This window comes from Mangifera indica, unplaced genomic scaffold (assembly GCF_011075055.1).
Source record: "Mangifera indica cultivar Alphonso unplaced genomic scaffold, CATAS_Mindica_2.1 Un_0002, whole genome shotgun sequence".
NCBI classification, from domain to species: domain Eukaryota; kingdom Viridiplantae; phylum Streptophyta; class Magnoliopsida; order Sapindales; family Anacardiaceae; genus Mangifera; species Mangifera indica.
Window position 1 is genome coordinate 219,230 of NW_025401094.1, and position 21,359 is coordinate 240,588.

The window sequence follows — 21,359 nt, forward strand, 5'->3', positions numbered from 1 at the left end:
ATAAAAAAAACCCTGTATTTTTTATATTTACACGTTTCCCCACGTTTCCGTTTCCTACTTTTTTAAGAAAATACGTTTCCACGTTTCCGTTTCCACGTTTCCGTTTCCGTGCTACCTAGACCAGAATGATAGTGGCGTTTGGGATAACAAAACCAATCATGTTTCAACTAGATGATGATGCTTCCTCTCAGCCCTCCCATTTTGTTGATGGACATGAGGACAAGAATGTCTAAACTCAATTCCATGAGACTCCAAATATTTAGCTAAAGGTATAAACTCTCCACCCCAATCACTCTGAACAGTCTTTATTTTCCTCTCAAACTGCCTCTCAACACATTTATGAAACTGGACAAACGTTTGGTAAACTTGTGATTTAGACTCAAGCGGATGCAACCAAGTAAACCTGGAGAAATCATCCAAGAAATAAATGTAGTATCTAAAACCTTCTTGGGACAGTATAGGGGCTGGTCACCAGACATCTGTATGGATCTTTTCAAGTGGAGCACTTGCTTTTGAATGTGAAACAGGAAAGGTGGATTGACAATGTTTACCATACTAACAATCAGAGCAAAAAAAATCTCTATTCTCAACATTGAAGGAAGAGTACATGGCATTCAACATTTTTTATAGAACTTGTTTACTGGTAAAGCTATAGAGCAGTGAAGTAGGCTGCTGGAAAATTCTGAATTTTTTGAATATGGTTTTGGTGCAGAATGTTGAAGCTGATGTGGATTATTTTTATAGCCTTAAAATGATGACAAACTTACTTAACCATTTTGTAATGTTTTGGTTAGATTGCAACTAAACCAAAATTGTAGTAGTTGTGTTTGGTGTACTTTGATAACTAAGGTTTGGTTAGCTTGTAAGAAATTGTATGGATAAGCTTAATTTAAGCTGCTATTGTACATGGATTTAGTGGAACTAATGTAAATATAAATGTATGGAAAAGAATAGAAAATGTAGACTTCTCACAGCCAAAAACTTCTTCCGTTCCAGCTCTCTGTTTTTTCCTTTTTCTCTCCTCTGTTTTTGCATTTTTTCATGTTCTCTTAGCATACAAATCTCCATTAAAAATCACCATTTACAAGGGTGGCCTAACCTCCTATGCCACAAGACAAGATCTATTTTATTTGATTGAAAGGCTAGTTTATGCATATATTTTGAATCAAACAACATATTTTGTTGAGCTGAACCAGAAATGTAAGATTGATTGTGTGACCGAACTGGAGAAAGAATAATGAGCTGATATAGTCCTTCTTTAGTAACTCCAAGGATAAGCAGTAGATTTGTTTCCCTATCCTTGATAAAACAAAACCTATTAGTGAACTCAATCAGAACATGGTTATTAAGAGCAAGTTTAGATACAGTGCTAAGGTTTTTGGTTATTTTTGGCACACACAGCACACCAGACAAAGTTAGAAATTTATTTTGAACAAAGGTAGGTAGAGTAAGAGAACCTGTATGTGTTATGGGCTAGCAATCGCCACTGCCAACCTGTGGCTATTGTTTCCCATTATAAACAGCATTGACATCCAGTTTACTGAGTTCAGAGACAATGTGGTCTGTCATTCCAGAATCAAGATACCAATTGAGAGCATTCACAACCTCTCGTCCTGCAATAAAAGACTTTGCAGAGATGCTTGCATGTTTGACAAGATTATTGCTTTCTGCAGAGTGACTGACTGCTCTGCTACATGCACCATTTGCAACTGGAGCTGTGGACTGGTTTATTTGCTTCATCACATCATGCTACTGAGGATAGCTCATCTGCTTCACTACATTCTGTGGCTGAAAATTTTTCTGAAACACTTGAGAGCTCATAGGATCTTCAACAAAATCAGACGTGACCAACATTATTTACTTCTGATAACATTTTGTTATTACCAATGTATGTAACATCAAATCTATGATAACAACTTAGAGCAATATGCCCTGTCTTTCAGCACACTTGACACACTACTCTCATTCTTGGATTATACCTCACTTTAGATCTTATGTCAGACACATTCTGCACATCTACTATACCATTCTCTCCAGTAACTGATGTCTGTTCTGTATTAGGCTGATTATAACTCCAAAACCTTTGAGTCGGATTTCTCCAAGTATTCATATTATTAGGCCTGACCTGACTACCAACATTAGCAGTACCTCCATACACCTCTAGATTCACCAAATTATTTCTATTCAGGTGTTGTTCATACTTGTATAAGATAAACTTCACTTCAGCTAGAGCAATTGCATCACTGGAAGAGTCTAGCTTAGAATAGACATGAACTATCACAAGATCATATTCAGGTCCTAATCCATCAATTATAAAGGCAATTAACTCTCCCTCCAATATAACCTGACCACTAGCATTTAACACATCTGCTATCTCCTTCATTTTCTTAATATAACTACTAACATCAATCATGCCTTTCTTTAGAGTTTGCAAGGTGTTTTCAGATGAAACTCCCTAACCTTTCACTCAGTAACAAAATATGACTCTAAAACCTTCCATACATCACTTGCAGTAACACACTCAGCTATATGATCAAACATCAACTCTGAAATTGACGCCAATAACCAGCTTAACAAAAACTTATCACAACGTTTCCATGTATGATACTGTGGATTAGATTGCTTTACAGTACCAGTGTCTGTATCATTTGTAACAAAAATGAAAGGAGAAGCACATGGATCAAGACCTATTAGATGCTCCTCCAAGTTGTGCGCTCCTGCTGTAAAGAGAGCTTGAGCACGCCAATAGCGATAATTCTCTTCTGTCAGCTTTGGACTCACAATTTGAAGGCTGGAAGTTGAATAACTCAAACAGTGGCAGCGAATGGATCTGGAAAGCCTTGTTATTGTTATATTGATTACAGGAACCAGGTCTACACGAATCAAACAGAAACTCAGCCATTGATCTTAGTCAAAGACTCTGATACCACGACAAATAACAGACTAAAACAGGGAATCAAACATGCAAGCTAAAGAACTGAATAATACCTCTCTGCATATCTCTATTTTAACAAGCAATACAATGTTTATATATAAAGAAATGAGCGGGAAAATCTAGCCATCTGTCAACAGCTAAAACAAATAAATCTGAGCCATTCACCGGAAAATTAATCTACCGGTCATCTAACTTTCAACACCTGAGCCGTAGGATGCTTCTCATCTCTTAGTCGATCTCTTCTTCCTCAGGCAACAAAATGCAACACTGGTGACTCTTTTCAGAACCTCTTCAGATTCTCCTGTGTATTAGTTTAACAAGTGACACGCACCGTGTTACCGGAGTGCACACACGCCGTTAACGCAACTCTCTGTCTTCCGTAAGTACACTCCTTCCACGGTTAACTTCTTCCTTTATTAAAAAATTTAAATCCTAACAATCAGTGAAAGAAAATGTCAGAAATCTGCAATTAGAAGTATTTCACGTTGCCGAGGATGAAAGAGGTGCTGAGTCAGATCTTAAGATGCATCCTTTATTGTTCCAGGCCCCTGCAGATGGACGCCTGCCATATTATCCTCTGAAACACTGACGCTGGTACATCCAGTTCTTTTAGTTTGTTTTCAGCTAATCAGCCTCAACTTAATCTGAGTCATTTTCACAAGCCCCGCCAAATCAGTCATGTTGGTTGCTTTAATGAATGGCCAAAGGACTATTTCCCACCCAAAGAATGCGGTTTTCTCAAGTTTCCCTCATTAACTTTGAACATCGCATTTACCCGCTCATTGGCTATTAAAATTAACGGAACCCTAACCCCTGAAAAATATATCTCATTTTCCCCCTAAAATTTTAAAAACTAACAATTTTCCCGTAACCCAAGTTTAAAAAAACAGCATTTTCCCCCTTAGGGTTTTTAATTTTTTAGAGTTAGTTTTCCAGTACCGTTTCTTCCTTTCCAGCGCATCCTCCTTCCGACGGTTGTCTTGGGCACAGTCGTCGACGAAGATGGGGTCTTTGTTGAAGACCATGCCCAGGACAACCGCCAGAAGAAGGCCGCGCTGGAAAGGAAGAGGCGTCGCCTGAAAGTTACCAGAGAGGAAGAAACGGCGTCGGAAAACTAACTCTGAAAAATTGAAAACTCTAAGGGGGAAAATGTTATTTTTTAAAACTTGGGTTAGGGGAAATTGTTAGTTTTTATAGTTTAGGAGGGAAAATAAAATTAAATTTAAGTTATTTTTTAATAATACAGATAAAATAACGATTTTATCTTTGAAGCTGTTAATTTTAATCGGTCATGGGTAGGTAAATAGGATTTTCAAAGTTAACAAAGGAAAACTTGAGAAAACAACATACCTTGGGTGGGAAATAGTCCTTTGGCCTTCATGAATCTTTGAAGACCAAAGAGTCCTCCAATACAGCATCATCTGCCATTGATTTTCACCCACTTTTGAAAAGAAATGAGAATGCAAATGTTGATTCAGTGACTGCACCCTCAGCTGCAAGCAGATCTAATGTGAAAGCTAATGAACTGGACTTGGAGATCCAAGTTCATCATCCACAAAGAAGAGAGCTCTAGGAAACAAGGATATGACAGCACAGAATCTTGTGCAGTCAGCAAAGAGTGCCATAGATTCTGGACAGAGCACGGAAACTCAGCATACTAATGGTATGCATTACCATTCTGGTGAAAATTACAGCAGGGATGTTTTAAGTGGTCATTTGTCTGATGTACCAGGCAGCAGAAACATTGATGATATTGGTGATTATTCCAATCCTGGGATTGTGATGGAACAGGAAGAATTAAGTGACTCTGATGAAGAAATTGAAGAAACATGTCGAGTTTTACTGTGAGGAGATGACTGATTCTGAAGGAGAGGAGGGTTCAGGCTATGAACATATTCCTGAAATGCAAGATAAGGTGGCTCTAATATTCTTTTATATCTTTGTTCTGTTACTTTTAAGTTATGAGAAGTGTGCAGTTTCTGTGCTGAGACTAACGTATTTCCACTTTATTTGTCATGGCTTCATTAGTGTCCCCATTTAGACATTTTGTAGAGAAGTTTGTCTGTTTGGGGAAATGCTGGGATTATTTAGATGTTTTAAACCAGATTTTAGCATGAATCTATCCGCACTTTTCTGTAATTCTCTTATGCTTGAATTTTTAGTCCTCTTGCACGCTAAAAGTGCCAGAGAGAGAAGGTCTCTGACTTCTATGCAATACAATTGTGGTTGAACTGGTACTTTGGTTTTCATTATTTTCTTTGGTTTATTGGCTGGTCAATAAATGCCTATACTCTTGGTCTATGGAGAAGTTACTGTTTATCTGCATTCTGAGTTGTTGTGTACTAGTTTCTGCTTTTTTACCTTTGATTTGTTTCTTCTTCATAGGAGGTTCAAGGTAATTTAGAGGAAAATGCAGCAGATGGAGATGGTAATGATCCACGGCATGAACCAAGAGTCTTTGTCTTGGTCAGGGCAATGATTTGGTTCCCGGAAACGGTTCTCCTCCTTTCTTATAGCTGGGATTGATTTCATGGAGAAGGACACTACAAGCAGTTCATGGTTAAGTTTAAATTCATGTGCAGCAGGTCATCCTATGCGCACAAAACATAAGAATACAGAGGGAACAATCAGTGAAGGCCCTGCTGCTAAAGATATCACTTCTCCTGTCAACAGATCCTTCAAGAAGACAACCCCCAACACAAAAAGGTTTCAGAACAGAAGGATAGCACAGACGTGGTGCAACAACTCAGCCTGAGTCCGACAGGGAGGAAACCAAGGAAACGTGTGCCAAACTAATAAAAGGTTAAAATATTTCTATGATAAAACAAGGAGTTTTGTTAAAGGTAGTGATGTTTAGATATTGGCTACCGGTCTTTGTCATCATCTATCCCAATTAGCTAATGAGTTGTTGGTGCCGAAGTTTAAGGACTTGAAGAGGTGGAGATATTTGATCTCTCCCCTTTCACTAACACTAGTTTGGATTTACTTGATTCATACAGCTGCTAGTTAGTTTATAAAGAAGGCTGCCTTCTTTTTGTCTAACTGTGAATATGTTTTTTGAGTTTTAAGGGATGAGTCAAAAGTAAATGTGACGAGTGAACATCATGTACAAACTTAAATTTTGCTTAGTAGTCCCACTATTGGGGCCATAAATGATCCCCTGGAAATATTTCTTGCAAGTTTTGTCACTGATATAAAGAAAACTCAATTTACTTGCTTTGACAATAAAAGAATAACTGATGAATCTGAGTGTTTGTTAGATAGGGTGAATTCGAACCGAGTGAAGTTCGAACAAAGATGAGTTTGAATATCTTTATTCGAATTTAGTTCAAATCTAGATCATCTAGTTTGAGCTTGAATTGGTGAATATATTGTTAGACAAATAATTTCAAATTGTCAGTAAACCTTGAAACTTAAGCCAAATTTAAATTTTCAAATCGAATTTAATTCATTTAAACCTAAATCGGTCCTATTCGAATCTACCCACAATGTTAGCTTTCAGGATTCTGTGTCTTTATAGGGGTAATAAATCCTGGAACTTTTACCAGGATTACCGTTATTTGACTATTGGCATATGCATTACCTGAAATTTTGGTAATTGTGTTCATACCATTTTGTAATGATTGTATGACCGTATTAAGCTCATTCTTCAAGCAATATTTTCAGTTCACCTCTCTTAACCTTAGCATGCTTAAGCCTTGTCGAGAGAAAGTCTTCATCTTGAAGCATTCATGCACATTTAATCTTTTCAAGATTGGCAATTGAAGGGAACACAAGTTTACACAATTAGAAAACTGAAGGAAAAACTAGTTTTGTAACACTTTCACAATCAGAACAACGTCACAATGAATTGAAGATAGATAAAAGCAGAAACTGGAGATGAGATAATGGCCCTTACTTAAACAGAAGGAACATGAGCTGCAATGCCATACAATCTACGCAGAGGCTTCATTCTGAAAGTTCCACCGGAGGACTCAGAACTATCTGCAATCATAAAGAACAATGCATTTCTTCCAAACTAAAATTTCAGCCCAAAAAATTTGTTCAGAGAATGGCCAGAATGCTGAAATTGATGCAATCTTGACACTTGAGGAAGGAGAATTGTCATTTAAGTAGCTCTATATTAGATTTTTACATCCTTGGATTTGAAACATGGTGATCTGCTTTTCAACTCTACAAAAGAAATATTTGTTCATTACACATGTATATAAAAGAAATATTCCTAGCTTTCTGCACAACTAAGCAGCGGTGGAAAAAATGAAGAACAACCGAAATACAGAAGGCTTCAAAAAGGAAACAGACAACAAGAGAAAGACACGTCCAAATGATCCAATCATCAAATGAATAGTCTCACCAGCTCCGGAGTTTCAATCATGTAACCTTAACATGCAAGTTGAGCATTACATCTACATAGCTAAACCTAATGTACACATGCTTAAAATTCCACCATTATCAATTTCAATAAAACCACCAGCTACATTTTCTGATTATGGTTATGATCATCAATTTCAAAAGCAAATTACTAAAAATATAAACAGCTTAGTCCGTATCAAATTATACTTGCGCAAGTTGAAGTACAATATAATGCTAACCAGATAAATATATTCAAGAGCCATTCAATTCAATGTATTTGCACTTTATGATCCTTGATTGACCTTCCCTAAATTGAATACTACCTTTCTCACAATCCTGCAATCATCTAACAACAAAACACGGAAATCACATTTTCAAACAATATTTCAAGTAAATCATGTTTCAAAACTACAACATCATTATATAGATCCTCAACCAAAATTCTTAAAATCACATTGAGTGCACCTTGCAACTTTTGATCCACTCCCAATGTATTGAAAGTCATTTACCACCAATTTTGCCGACATGCAAACAAATTGAGGAATAACTTGACAATCTCATCTGCAAAATTAAAAACATTAACATACACATTCAAATAGTTTTAATTCTATATATTTGAGGTGATGGAAATGACCTCAATCCATGAAGCCGAATACTAGAGGAGACTTCGAGGAGTACTTGTTCTATAATTCTGCCATAAATTTATAAGATTTGATAATATCACTAAAGTCCTTCATGTGATTATATCATTTCAATTTAGTCCCCTTGATTTCTATTAATATCATCTATAGCCTTATAATTTATTAATCAATTGAAATTATAAAGGCAATTTATAAAATCAATTGAACTATGTTTAAGAAGAATAAATAAATTCCTTTGGCCTTTATTTAAATTAAAATCCAGTTCAAATCCTAACATACAAAATTTCAATTCCCTAACATACACAATTTTAACAGATGCAAGATAAACATAAGTTACTCCAAATTCCAAATATTGTTGCAAATCATGCACAACTGTTAGAAATGAAAAGGAGAACTCAAAACACCTCTAGAAGCAGCATTTCATCATCTGCATTCCAGTCAGGGCATATAAGTGGGAATGAGAGATTGTCCTGGTAAAATGAAAATTTTAAACACATAAGCATAAAACACAGATACTGATAAAAGCTGCCACAAAAAATTAATTGACATAAAAAAAAAGATGAAAAAAAAAAACGAAATTAATGTTAGAATATAGTTTTAAATTGAGCAGAGAGGTCAAGGCTTAAGCATAGCACAGAAGTTAAATGTTTTACCGAACAAATTTTAACTTTCCATTTGTTTGAGAACACTGATGTTAAAAGCAAATGTTTACTTCAATATTGTAAGAAAAACAAAAGCAGGAACTATATAAGCATAGATCATGGAGAACTCTAATAAACTAAGCGAGGGACCAGTATTACTAACCATGAACTTTGTAGGGGTGATTGCTCTTGTGAGGTGTCACTTCAGCTCCAACACTGAAGCACTCTACACAGAGGTCAAAATCAGGGCAAATTGCACAATTCATGCGGATCCCCCTAATGATTTTGTTGCAATAATCGCAGCAGTATCGAGTTTTACCAGCTCCTTGACCTGGTTTCAAATGAGAATTAGAAGGAAAAGAAAAGGCAAAACTCGCAAGAGTTTGCAAGCAAATAAAACCCTAAAAATTATCAACAATTATGAAACTTTAATTATCTTCTAAAACAGGCAAAAGGATTCTTCCACTTTTGAGTAACAATTAATTGGCACAATTCAAAATCATTAATTTCTGAGATTTTTTCCATCTCTGTGAAGGATTTGAATTTAAATAAAGGCCAAAGGACTTGTTCCCACCCAAAGTATCATCTAAAACCCCACACTTACCATATGATTTTGCACTTTCCTCCCATAACTTTGAACAATCTGTAATCATGTACAACAATACATAAATTTAATGGTAAAACAAAAATTGTAGAGAATTAATGCTACTTTCAAGATCTAATTTATATTTCAATTAAACAAGAAGATGATGAATTTCCTCAACAATAAACCACCTCAATATTTGAAATACACAATTACTCAATTTATTTTAACTTATACATAAACTGTAATATTGTAGCATTAACTCTACAAATGTCTACAAAAAAAATAAATTAATTCAATGAAGGAAAACAAAAAATGTCTACAAAAAAATATATTATTAAATAAATGAATACATACCATTTTGTAATTGTTGTGTGACACAATTAAGGTCACTTAAACAATCTTTCTCGTTCACCAACCATAACTTTGGCATGTTTAAGCCTCCCTCAAAGAAAATCTTCATCTTGGAGCATTGACTCACTGATAATGACTCTAATGATGGAAATTTTAAGTTGTATTTCCCTGAACCAAAGCCTGTGAGACTCTCTAAATCAAACAATAACAACCCTTCTAATTTCCCAAAAACAATTTCATCTTTCTCTATACCTTCATCATTTGCTAATACTTCTATCATCATTTCACATCTTCGTATTGACAAGCTTTTTAGACGCATTAGACTTTTGACTGTTGAGGATGTCATTAAGTTTTGCAATCCATTACAATAATGTACTTCCAATGCCACTAGATTTTCAAAAGATGATGAAGGTGGCAGTAAAGTCATCAAATTGTGACAATCTTCTACTTCTAAAAAATGAAGATTTTGAAGAATTGTTTTGAATTGAAAGTCTTGTTTCCAAATGCCCTTCAAATTAAAAAGTCCTTGCAATTTTAGTTTTTTCAATTTTGCAAGTGCTCCAACATGTTCCTCATCTTCTTCATATGAGAATATTTCTTCGTATGAACTCACTTTGAAAATGAGTTTTTCAAGATTGATAAACTTTACAAGGATATGAATTGGAATGTGTGTATATTCAACCTTAATCAATTCAAGAGTTTCTGCTTTGTCAAAGTTCTCTTTGAACTCTCCTTGCCAAATTGACATGATATCTCTTCCACTTAATGATAATTTACTCAAATCAGAGTTAACCTAAAGAAAAAAACATAACAATCAAATTAACAATAATATCATCTTTCAAAACATATAATAATGATATATTTTTTCAAAAAGGAATAGGGGGATAAAAAATGATGTATTGATGGTTATTAAAAATATAAAATAGTGCTTTTAGAAATTTCTTAGAAAAATATACCATAGTTTATTGTTTGAGTGTTGTGGCCACTAGTTCAACAAAAATGTTGAGCATATACACAAGCTAATTCCTTTTTATGTGATATCAAGTTCAACAACTTTTAAAACACAATTTATTATAATTAAAGCTAAAAATATGATATTCTTAAAAAATTATTGAAATATATTTAAACTAATTAATTGAATACGTACCCTTTTTTTGTGTGATTGTTGTATACTTGTATTCAAGTCATTTTCCCCGATCTCTACTAGCTCATTCTCATAATTGAGATTGTGTAACCTTGGAGTGCTTAAGAATCCTAGACAGAAAGTCTTCATATTGAGGCATCCTTCTATAACTAACACTTTCAAAGATGGAAAATTGAAAGAGTAATTCCCAGAACAAAAGCATGTAAGACTGTCTAAATTTTTAAGTGACAACTCCTCCAAATTGTGAAAACCAATGTCAGTTGTTGTTGCATCAACCTCATCTTCTACTACTTCAGTTAGCGAATTACACCTATATATGCTAATTTTTCTCAATTGCACCAAACTTTTAGCCATTGAAAATGTTATTAACCTCCCTATCAACTTGTGGCAATAACTTAAACGCAGAACCTTAAGATTTAGAAAATAAGTTGAGAATGTCGGTAGACTCCTCAATCTATAACAACTATATATATCTAGAACTTCAAGATATGGAAGATCAAATGGGCTTTTAATTTCTTTGGATGGGCTGTGAAATATTTTAAGCACTTTCAAATTGTAAAATTTATGAAGGAGTTTCACTGAAAATTTTCTATTGTTGTTTATAAGAGTTTTAGATTGACTCTCCCAAGTAATAGTTCTCGCATCATCCTTCAATTGAAATACCTCCAAATCAAAATTGATCTACAAAACCATCAAAAGAAAATCTAGTTAGGTAATGATAAGGTTAAAACAAAACTTTAATTTTATCCAAATACAAATTAGGGAAGCAATTAGAAAAGTTTGGAAACTAATTAATGAATAAATAAAAAATTGAAAACATTTGAGCACATGATTAAATTCATAAAATATGGTAATCGAATTAATCAATGGCTTATTGGATATTACCTTTTATTTTAAATCAGTAACTATTTATGAAAACTAGTAATTAAACATACTTTATGAAAACTAGTAAAACGTATGTATTTGTATGATGCTGCACTGCCCAAACTTAATTAGTAATTATTAGATGATAATATTAGCTTGAATATGACAACATCTGCATGTTTCATGATGTACAACGTTATAACAAGAAATAAAGGCAAATTTGAGTATGATCAGATGAGTAACAAATTAGGTAACTTTAAATAAATAAGAAAAAATTCAAAATTGTAATAAAAACAAAATAGTGGAAATCATGCTAACATTAAGACATTCTTAATTCAAATTACCCATAAAGAAATATAAGTAAGTAGTTTAAATATGAAATTAGCAACTAATGAGTAAGGAATTATTCATAATCAAAATTAAATTAAAACAAAAAGCACAAGGGCTTTACTTGTCAAGTTGGGCTCAATAGGCCTAAATGTTGAGCTTAATTATAGTACAAGCCAAGCCTAAGAGATTATATCAGCTCACAAAATAAATAAGATTTTATTTTTATTATTTTCAATAAAGAAATAAACATGAGATTGATACCTTATGCTCCAAGCAAATGGATTTTGACTCATAAACTTGAACTTCACCTTCGTCGTTATTATCTTGGAAGCTTTGATACCTTGAAGTGAAGATCGGACAAAAAAATATCCTAAATGTTTTCAACATTGGTAATTTTAAAGCATCTGCTTTTAGATAAAAAACAGTAAGTTTTGGTAAATTTACAAGCTCCAATTTAATTAACTTTGGAAAGATAGAATTAACCACTTCTGCTTTTTCTTCTTCTTCAACAATCTTCTCTAAAATCTCACAATATGATATGTCAAGGTATTGGAGTTGTTGGAGGCTTTTGGCAATGAAAAATGGAAATACATATTTTATTTTATCACATCTTCGCAAAATCAACTTTGTCAAATTTTGATATGAAGGAGTTGAAAGTTGACTCTCCCAAATCTTTCTAAAACTAATATCGACCAACTCCAAGACCATCAAATTGGTGAGAATATCCTGCAGTCAATGTTAGTTAATGTTTCAATATCTACCAACTCATATGAGAAAATTTTAAAATTAAAATAATAATTAGATCTTACAGATTTATAGATGAAGTTAATTTAATATTAACAATGTGTATTGTTTTATTGCCTCTAATAATACCAACTATGGAATGAAGCATGAAATGATGAAATCAATTTGACAGATATTATATATCATAGAGACAAAATAGACATACTCAATTGAAAGTTTAAATCACTTAAAAAGAAAAGAAGAAATAAGACAACAACATAACTATACTTTAACAAAGGTAAATTAGAATAAAAGAGAATAAGAATATAAAGCACGGGGGCTTTGCTTATCAGTTTGGGCTTAATAGGCCAACATGTTGAGCTTACTTGGTCTTAAAAAAAAAGCCCTCTTTTAATGATTTTAATTTATATTTATAATAAATTATTAACATTTATTCACATATATTTGTGTTATCTCAACTTACAAGCAATACAAAATTTAAATTTTATTATTACTTTCCAATTTTTTTTAGATTCCCATAACAAATTGTCCAAATTCAATCCACCATTCTTTTTATTTAATTTATATTTCTAAATTTAGGTTTATTTTACACACACACACACACACACATATATATATATTCTTTTTTATACTTTATTAATAAAAAAATAAATATGAGATTCATACCTTATGTCCAAAGAAGATGGATTTTGACTTCAAATCTTGAATTTCGCCTTCCTCATTATTTTCTTGAAAGCCTTGATATCTTAAAGTGAAATTTGGACACCTTGTTATCTTCAGTGTTTTCAATATGGGCAATTCCAAAGCATACACTCCTTGGCAGAAAATGGTAAGTTTTGGTAAATCTTCAAGGTTCAATTCAGTTATTTGTGGAAAGATAAAACTAACAACTTCTGCTCCTTCCTTTTCAACAATCTTCTCTAAAACTTCACAACCATTTATCATAAGGTATTGAAGTTGCTCGAGGCTTTTAGCAATGGAAAATGGAAATACATGTTTTATTTTATCACATTTCACCAATATCATCCGTGTCAAATTTTGATAAGAAGAAGTTGAAGGTTGACTCTCCCAAATCTTTCCAAAATTAATATTGACCAACTCCAAGACCATCAAATTGGTGAAAATATCTTGCAGTCAATGTTAATTAATGTTTCAATATCTACCAACTCAAATGAGAAAATTTTAAAAACAAAATAATAATTACATCTTACAGATTTATAGATGTAGTGCCATTAATATTAACAATGTATTTAGTTTTATTGTCTCTAATAATATCAACTATGGAATGAAGCATGAAATGAAGAAATCAATTTGATAGATATTATATATCATAGAGATAAAAGAGACATACTTAATTAAAAGTATAAATCACTTAAAAAGAAAAGAAGAAATAAGACAACACCACAACCATACTTTAACAAAGGTGAATTAGAATAAAAGAGAATAAGAATATAAAGCACAAGACTTTGCTTATCAATTTGGGCTTAATAGGCCAACATGCTAAGCTTACTTGGTCTAAAAAAAAAAACCCTCCTTTAATGATTTTAATTTATCTTTATAATAAATTATTAACATTTATTCACATATATTTGGGTTATATTAACTTACAAGTAGTACAAAATTTAAATTTTGTGATTACTTTCCAATTTTTTTTTCTAATTTCAAAATCAAATAACATTGGATTATTTAAACCTTGTACTTTAATATGTTTAATTTACAAGATTCCCATAACACATTATCCAAATTCAATCCACCATTCTTTTTATTTAATTTATATTTCTAAATTTAGGTTTATATATATATAAATATTCTTTTTTATACTCTATTAATAAAAAAAAAACATGAAATTGATACCTTATGCCCAAAGAAGATGGATTTTGACTCCAAATCTTGAATTTCGCCTTCCTCATTACTATCTTTGAAGCCTTGATATCTTAAAGTGAAATTTGGACACCCTGTTATCTTCAGTGTTTTCAATATGGGCAATTCCAAAGCATATGCTCCTTGGCAGAAAATGGTAAGTTTTGGTAAATCTTCAAGCTTCAATTCAGTTATTCGTGGAAAGATAAAATTAACAATTTCTGCTCCTTCTTCCTTTTCAACAATCTTCTCTAAAACTTTACAACCCTTTATCATAAGGTATTAAAGTTGCTCGAGGTTTTTAGCAATGGAAAATGGAAATACATGTTTTATTTTATCACATTTCACCAATATCATCCGTGTCAAATTTTGATAAGAAGTTGAAAGTTGACTCTCCCAAATCTTTCCAAAACTAATATTATCCAATTCCAAGACCATCAAATTGGTGAAAATAACATGCAATCAAATTTAATTGATGTTTTAATATATACGAACTCACACGAGAAATTAAAAATAAATATAGATGACATGCCATTAATAGTGACAATGTATTTTGTTTTTGTCTCTAATAATATCAACTATGAAATCAAGCATGAAATGATGAAACTGAAAATTAATTACCAAAAAAAAAGAAAATTCAACTGAAAATTTTAGTCACTTAAAAAGAGAAGTACTACGGATTATCGTTGATCAAACATTCTCATTAAACAATTGCAACATTTGCATTTCATCAAGATGCAACCTTTCTCTTAAACTGGAGATATAATGCTTTCTATCTAGCACACATGCCAAATTAAAATTTGAAGTTCAAATTTGTTAGTATTATTATTACTTTAATCTTACAATATTCACATCAAAACACAACAAATAATTCAGAAAAAAAAAAAATTAAAATGTATTAAATTAATGGCTTATTGGATATTACCTTTTATTTTAAATCAATAACTATTTATGAAAACTAGTAATCAAACATACTTTATAAATGTAATATAATTAAACATAATTTATTTTAAATTAGGTAACTTTAAATGAATGAGAAAAAAATTCAAAATTGTAATATAAATATAATAGTGGAAATCATGCTAACATTAAGACACTCTTAATTCAAATTACCCAAATAGGAATATAAGTTAGTAGTTTAAAAATGACATTAGCAACTACTGAGTAAGGAATTATTCATAATCAAAATTAGATTAAAAACAAAAGCATGGGGGGCTTTACTTATCAATTTCAGCTTAATAAGCCTACATACTTATCAAATATATGTGTTGGACCAAAATTCATACTCTTATGAACATCCAATTTGAGAGATAAAACTAGTACAAGCCAAGCCTTAGAGACAATATCAGCCCACAAAAGTAAGATGGAACACTTGGTCTAAAAAAATATCCCTCCATTAATTATTTTACTATATCTTTACAACAAATTATTAACATTCAATTTAATTTCTAATACAAAACTCAAGTAATATTGAAATCTATATATGTGTGTGTGTGTGTATGTATGTGTGAGTGCGCCTAAGTAAGTTCTTATTTTTACTTTTTTCAATAACAAAATAAGCATGAGATTGATACCTTATGCTCCAAGCAAATGATATTGATTCTAAAACTTGAATTTCATCTTTCCCGTTATTATCTTAGAAGCCTTGATATCTTGATGAGAAGTTTGGATAACTTACTATCTTCAACCTTACCGATATTAGCAATTCTAAAGCATGTACCCCTAGATAGAAAACTTTAAGTTTTGGTAAATATTTAAGTTTCATTTAATTAACTTTGGAAAGAAACAATTAACCACTTCTACTCTTCTTCCTCAACAATCTTCTTTAAAATCTTACAATTCTCTATCTTAAGGTATTGGAGGCTTTTGGCTATGAAAAATGGGAACACATAATTTATTTTAACGTATCCTTTCAAAACAACTTTGTCAATTTTTTATAAGAAGAAGTTAAAAGTTAACTCTTCCAAATCTTTCCAAAACTAATATTGACCAATTTTAAGGCCATCAAATTGGTGAAAATAATTTCCAGTCAAAATTAATTGTTGTTTTCACATATACTAACTCACATGAGAAATTTTAAAAATAATAACTAGTTCTCATAGATTTATAGATGACATGCTATTAATATTAACAATGTGTTTTATTTTTTGTCTCTAATAATATCAACTATGAAATCAAGCATGAAATCATGAAATCAATTTGAAAGAAATTATAGAGTGTAGAAATTGAAGAGAAACACTTAATAGTGAAATTTAACTAAAAATTTTAATCACTTGAAAAGAGAAGTACTATGGATTATCGTTAATCAAACCTTCTCATTAAAGAATGGCAGTATTTGCTTTTCATCAAGATCCTCCTCATCTCCTGAAGATTTGACCATCTGTAAGACTTCAACATTCTTGACTTCACATAATTCTTTTAGGGAGATGCTAGAATTATAAGCAAATTCCAAAATCCTTAGGTATTTACTTCCTGGATCTTTGTAATACTTATCTCCTATTGTTATTTTGTACCTTTTAAGCTCTTTGGAAATGAAAGTTTTAGGCAACACATTGTTATCTTCAATATCCAATTCTAAACTGGTGAGGTTGGACAAGAGCTTCAATTCGTTGAGTACACCATCCTTCCATTTAATAGGACATCCCTTTATATAAAATTCTTCCAAGTTGGTTAACTGTGATATCATATTTGGAGCAATTACTTCCAATCTCTCACAACAACTTAAATCTAACAACCTTAGTTGAGTCAATTGACCCAATTCTGTAGGAAACTGCTCAATATATGATTCTCGCAAGCTAAGAACTTTTAATGTCTTTAGATTTCCAATAATAGCAAAATCTTGAACTTCGCTATTATCTAAACACAATGTTAGAAGGTTTTTCAAATGATCGATCGATGATGGCAATGATGATTGCCACAGTCCATCCACAGTGAATACTTTAAGCTTTGGCATCACCCTGAAAAAGTCCTCCGGGATTTTGAAAGAAGAGTCCCACGTATTAGTCATATAGAAATATTCAAGATTTGGACAATCCAAATCGTTAGGCCAAAGTTGACTAATAATAGTACTTTTATCAGGTAAAAAGATCTTCGTGCATTTGTTGAGTTTGTCTCTGTCCTTCCAATCCCGTTCAACATCATTTTTTGCTGTAAACACATGGTGATCCACATATGCAATTGTTGTGGCAACAGCACGAACAACATCATGCATAGCAAATTGGCCACTTTCGAACCCGTCAAGCAATAAACAAGCATCTTTGAGGTCACAAACCAATGTATCTAGTTTATCTCGTGCTTCTTCCATTGTCAAATTAGCTCCATCAAATACATCCAAACACACAACATGTCTGAACAAGTCTGAAATGGAAGTATTATTTTCCATTAGACTAGAAATTAAAAACGTCTTCTTAAGTTCATCATCGCTTAAATAATTGTAACTTAAGGCGATCTTTGCGTAATCCTTTTCTAGGTATCTTGTATACTTTCTTGGAGAAGGTGCTTTCAATTCTTGCCATGCACACTTCCAATGAGGTGGACTCTTGTATTTTAATGCTTTAGCTATTGTACAAATAACAATAGGTAATCCTTTGCATTCCTTGCATACATCTTTTGCTAGAGAATCCAATTCACATGTTTGGATAATACTTCCTGCAAAGAGATCTAGGATTATACAAATTGCATTTTCTATTTACATACATACTTTTGATTTAAAAACAAGAAAAGTTATAAATGTTGAATTTCAATCTTTTCCAAATAAATCCATCAAATCTTTTTTAATCTAAATGAATTCCATTTTATAATGTCAAATATAATTCCTCTTAAATTTTTATTTTTAAAAATCTATAATAAGTGGCAAATAGTGCCTCTCTCAAAGTGTTTGAAAAAGATATGAATTAATATCTTGAATGCAAAATAGTTTTATTTAACAAACAAGAGAAAAATAGGTTCTTAAGATTATTTATTCATACACAAATTCAGTGGAAAAATTTATGTTTATTCATGTTCAAAATCTATTAAATTGTAATCGGCCTTAGAGTAAAGCTTTATAATAGTTTAAAGTCTTCACATTATACAAAATTTGATTAAGCTTTTAAATGCAAATCACAATACTGCCTTGAGTAAATTACGTTTTCCACACAATGTTTGATCTTAAAACTTTTTTGCACCCTTATTTAGCATAAATAACACGTTTTCACTCAAAATTAAACTTTATTAATAAAAATGTAAAAGTATTTACTTTTAAGAGAACAGTTAACACAATAAAATGAAAGAAAAAATTTGATGTCTAGAATGGGGCTGAATTTCAAGCTTGGATCAAAGGCATAATGTTTTGTTCAAGCTCATTTAATTTGATGAACAATGTCATTGGAGAGCCACCGACATTGTTAACACTCAATAATGTCTAATTCATAGTGGTTAACAATGTCATTGATAGCATGAATAATGTCACTGAATGGATAAATAAGTCGACCTTAAATTGAGCTATTGATCTAAAGCTCTTGTTTAAAATAGATTTGTTTAATATATACTGTAGATTCAATTTAAAACAGCTTGGATTTGATCCACTCTTAATCTTGAGCGTGAATATAATAAAACTGAATTATAATGTTTTCTATCAAGAACACAAGTGAAATTAAAATTTGAAGTTGAAATTTGTTCATGTTATAATTAAGTTGATATTTTAATATTCACATCAAAGAACTAAAAAATAGAATTAAAATGTGTTGATCTAGAAAACATACAAATGAAAATTCTATAACACAGTTACCTGCCATTTCGGTGAATAGGGTCCAAGCTTTTTCTTCATTTAAAATGCCCATCTCGAAATTATTTGTGGAATCCATCCTTTTCAACACATCTAAGTTTCTTGTTGTAAACAAAAGTTTATTTCTTCCACGATCAACTCTACGAGGAATTCCTACCGTCTTATCAAGTTCTAGAGAATCCCAAATATTATCTAGAATTAGAAGGATATTCTTGTCCTTCATTCTTGAATATATCTTATTTGCCATTTCACTTTTGTTTTCGTTTTCGAATTTTAAACCCAATTTCTTTGCAATTGTTGTCTGAATCTTCTTAACATCAGGAGACTCTGAAACCTGCAAGACAAAATAATATATGAACATTCAGAACCGGATAATAAAGCAGACCTTAACTGATAAACAATATTGTATTGAATGTTTCTGTACCTCAACAAAAACAATGTCCTCAAAGAGCTTATCCTTCTCGGCGTTCCTACCAAGTTCCTCTACAAGCGTGGTCTTCCCAAGACCACCCATCCCATAAACACCAATCATGTACACATTCTCATCATTTAAAGCATCCCATACATTCTTTACCACGGAGTTTCTTGATTCAAAAGCCAAATAATCTTCATTAGGTCTAAGCCGGAGATCCGGTGGATTAGTTTGATAGGAAATTGGACCCAATTTTTCTCCTTGCTGGAGGAGTGGATCAATATCATCCTGCTTCAATTTAAAAGCTTTCCTGCTTTGTTTGTAGTGGATGATGAAACTGGAGCACAATCCCTTGAAACAACGCCGGTTGTTTGCTTTCTCTTGAATGAACTGTTCTTTCTCTTGAATCAACTGCTCTGCTTTATCAATCATCTCCTGCGCACTGTCCTGCCACTTCTTAACATTTTGGCAGATCACTTCCACATTTCTTTCAGCAGCAATAATCTTACGCTCAACTTCTTCTCTTGTACTCTTCAACTTATCAACTTCCGTTTCCAGATTGTTGAAATTGGTAGTGTAGTTGTACAAGTACTTAAATGGACGCCAAATCGGAGCAGCCAACCACTGGGCAACTTGAAGGACAGGACTCAGCACACCCCCAACACTCCCGGCAACCTCAACCATTTTTTAAACTTTTTTCAGGTTTGAAAAACAGAAGTAAAGAAAATTAAAATAATTAAAATACAACTGCCGAAATTAAAAATAAATTAGAGAAACGGATTTTTTTCTGGTAATTGAGAAATAACCAAATGCAAGAAGAATTTTCTTTTTGGAAGAAATCAGAAATAATATTGAAACAGATATTCTTTTTTTCAAAAAAAAAAAAACCAGAAATTGGGCAAAAAGAAAGCTGAAATAAAGAAAGTAAAAGAGAGATAGTAACAGGGCTAGTAAGGAGCAAACCGAAGAAATCAAAAACAGAAGAGAAGTAAAGCAAATGAAAATACTTAACAATAGATACGAGAAATGATAATTCTTTCTAGTAATCGAGAAATAACTGAAAGCAAAAAGTGTTTTTTTTTTAATTTTTCGGTTGAAGAAATCAGAAATATTGAAACAGAAAAAAAAATAAAGAACCAGAAATAGGGCAAAAAGATTCTGAAATAAAGAACGTTAAACAGAGAAGGCAACAGGGCAACCAGGGTGCGAACTGAAGAAATCAGGGGAACTAGTTTCGGAGAGGTTTGTGACAGGGCAAGTAAGGCGCAAACCGAAGGAATCAAAGGATTTGGTTTCAGATAGGTTTGTGAGTGAAAGTATTTCTGAATGATTGAAAGAGAAGAAATGTGAAGATGATAAAGAGAAACGAAAGTTAAACCAAATTCAATTGATTTGATACTGAAAATTACCATTGACCTTATTAATTTGTGGTGGAAAATAAAGAGTAGGTAGATAATTAATTTGATAACGACAAAGGCATACATGAAAGAGCCCAAAAATTTGACTCGCACTTATCTTCATTTTCCTGCAGTGGGTCTCGACCGTAATCCCTCTTTCCTACTTTATCTTATTTCATATATTATAAACTCATATGTATCTTTCACGTAACTATACTCTTAGAATTAAAAGCACACAAACCCAAGTTTACATTTCAACAACCATTATAAATGTCCGTATTTTCCTTGTTTTTTCTTGGTCTCAAACCTCATAAACTGTAAATTACAATTCCACAA

General features: G+C 32.2%; 2 protein-coding genes across 2 annotated transcripts; both read right to left on the minus strand.

Annotated features, from left to right (window-relative positions):
- Nucleotides 1-564: 564 nt before the first annotated feature.
- On the minus strand, nucleotides 565-15,338 carry LOC123205206. Its single transcript, XM_044622136.1, has 12 exons — nucleotides 14,444-15,338; nucleotides 13,256-13,717; nucleotides 12,107-12,571; nucleotides 10,655-11,332; nucleotides 9,511-10,300; nucleotides 9,175-9,213; nucleotides 8,734-8,901; nucleotides 7,754-8,399; nucleotides 7,528-7,634; nucleotides 6,834-7,108; nucleotides 6,546-6,679; nucleotides 565-1,936 (listed from the first exon to the last, which is right to left on the minus strand). The coding sequence occupies exons 1-8, from the start codon at nucleotides 14,723-14,725 to the stop codon at nucleotides 8,368-8,370; spliced, it is 2,916 nt and encodes a 971-aa protein (XP_044478071.1). The 5' UTR covers nucleotides 14,726-15,338; the 3' UTR covers nucleotides 565-1,936; nucleotides 6,546-6,679; nucleotides 6,834-7,108; nucleotides 7,528-7,634; nucleotides 7,754-8,367.
- Nucleotides 15,339-15,528: 190 nt separating this feature from the next.
- LOC123205150 (probable disease resistance protein At4g27220) lies at nucleotides 15,529-21,115 on the minus strand. Its single transcript, XM_044622027.1, has 3 exons — nucleotides 19,639-21,115; nucleotides 19,218-19,548; nucleotides 15,529-18,097 (listed from the first exon to the last, which is right to left on the minus strand). Exons 1-3 carry the CDS (start codon nucleotides 20,308-20,310, stop codon nucleotides 16,755-16,757), a joined length of 2,346 nt encoding a protein of 781 aa, XP_044477962.1. The 5' UTR covers nucleotides 20,311-21,115; the 3' UTR covers nucleotides 15,529-16,754.
- Nucleotides 21,116-21,359: the final 244 nt, after the last annotated feature.

Excerpts from the sequence above, each read along its gene's own strand:
- LOC123205206 (XM_044622136.1), bottom strand. The coding sequence starts at position 14,725 with ATGATAAAGGGTTGTAAAGTTTTAGAGAAGATTGTTGAAAAGGAAGAA. Across the intron at positions 10,301-10,654 it reads AACAATCACACAAAAAAAGG|GTTAACTCTGATTTGAGTAA; the intron begins GTACGTATTCAA and ends TTTTTTCTTTAG. Across the intron at positions 8,902-9,174 it reads GGAAAGTGCAAAATCATATG|GTCAAGGAGCTGGTAAAACT; the intron begins GTAAGTGTGGGG and ends ATTTGAAACCAG.
- LOC123205150 (XM_044622027.1), bottom strand. The coding sequence starts at position 20,310 with ATGGTTGAGGTTGCCGGGAGTGTTGGGGGTGTGCTGAGTCCTGTCCTT. Across the intron at positions 19,549-19,638 it reads AGGACATTGTTTTTGTTGAG|GTTTCAGAGTCTCCTGATGT; the intron begins GTACAGAAACAT and ends TTTGTCTTGCAG. Across the intron at positions 18,098-19,217 it reads CCTATTCACCGAAATGGCAG|GAAGTATTATCCAAACATGT; the intron begins GTAACTGTGTTA and ends ATCTCTTTGCAG.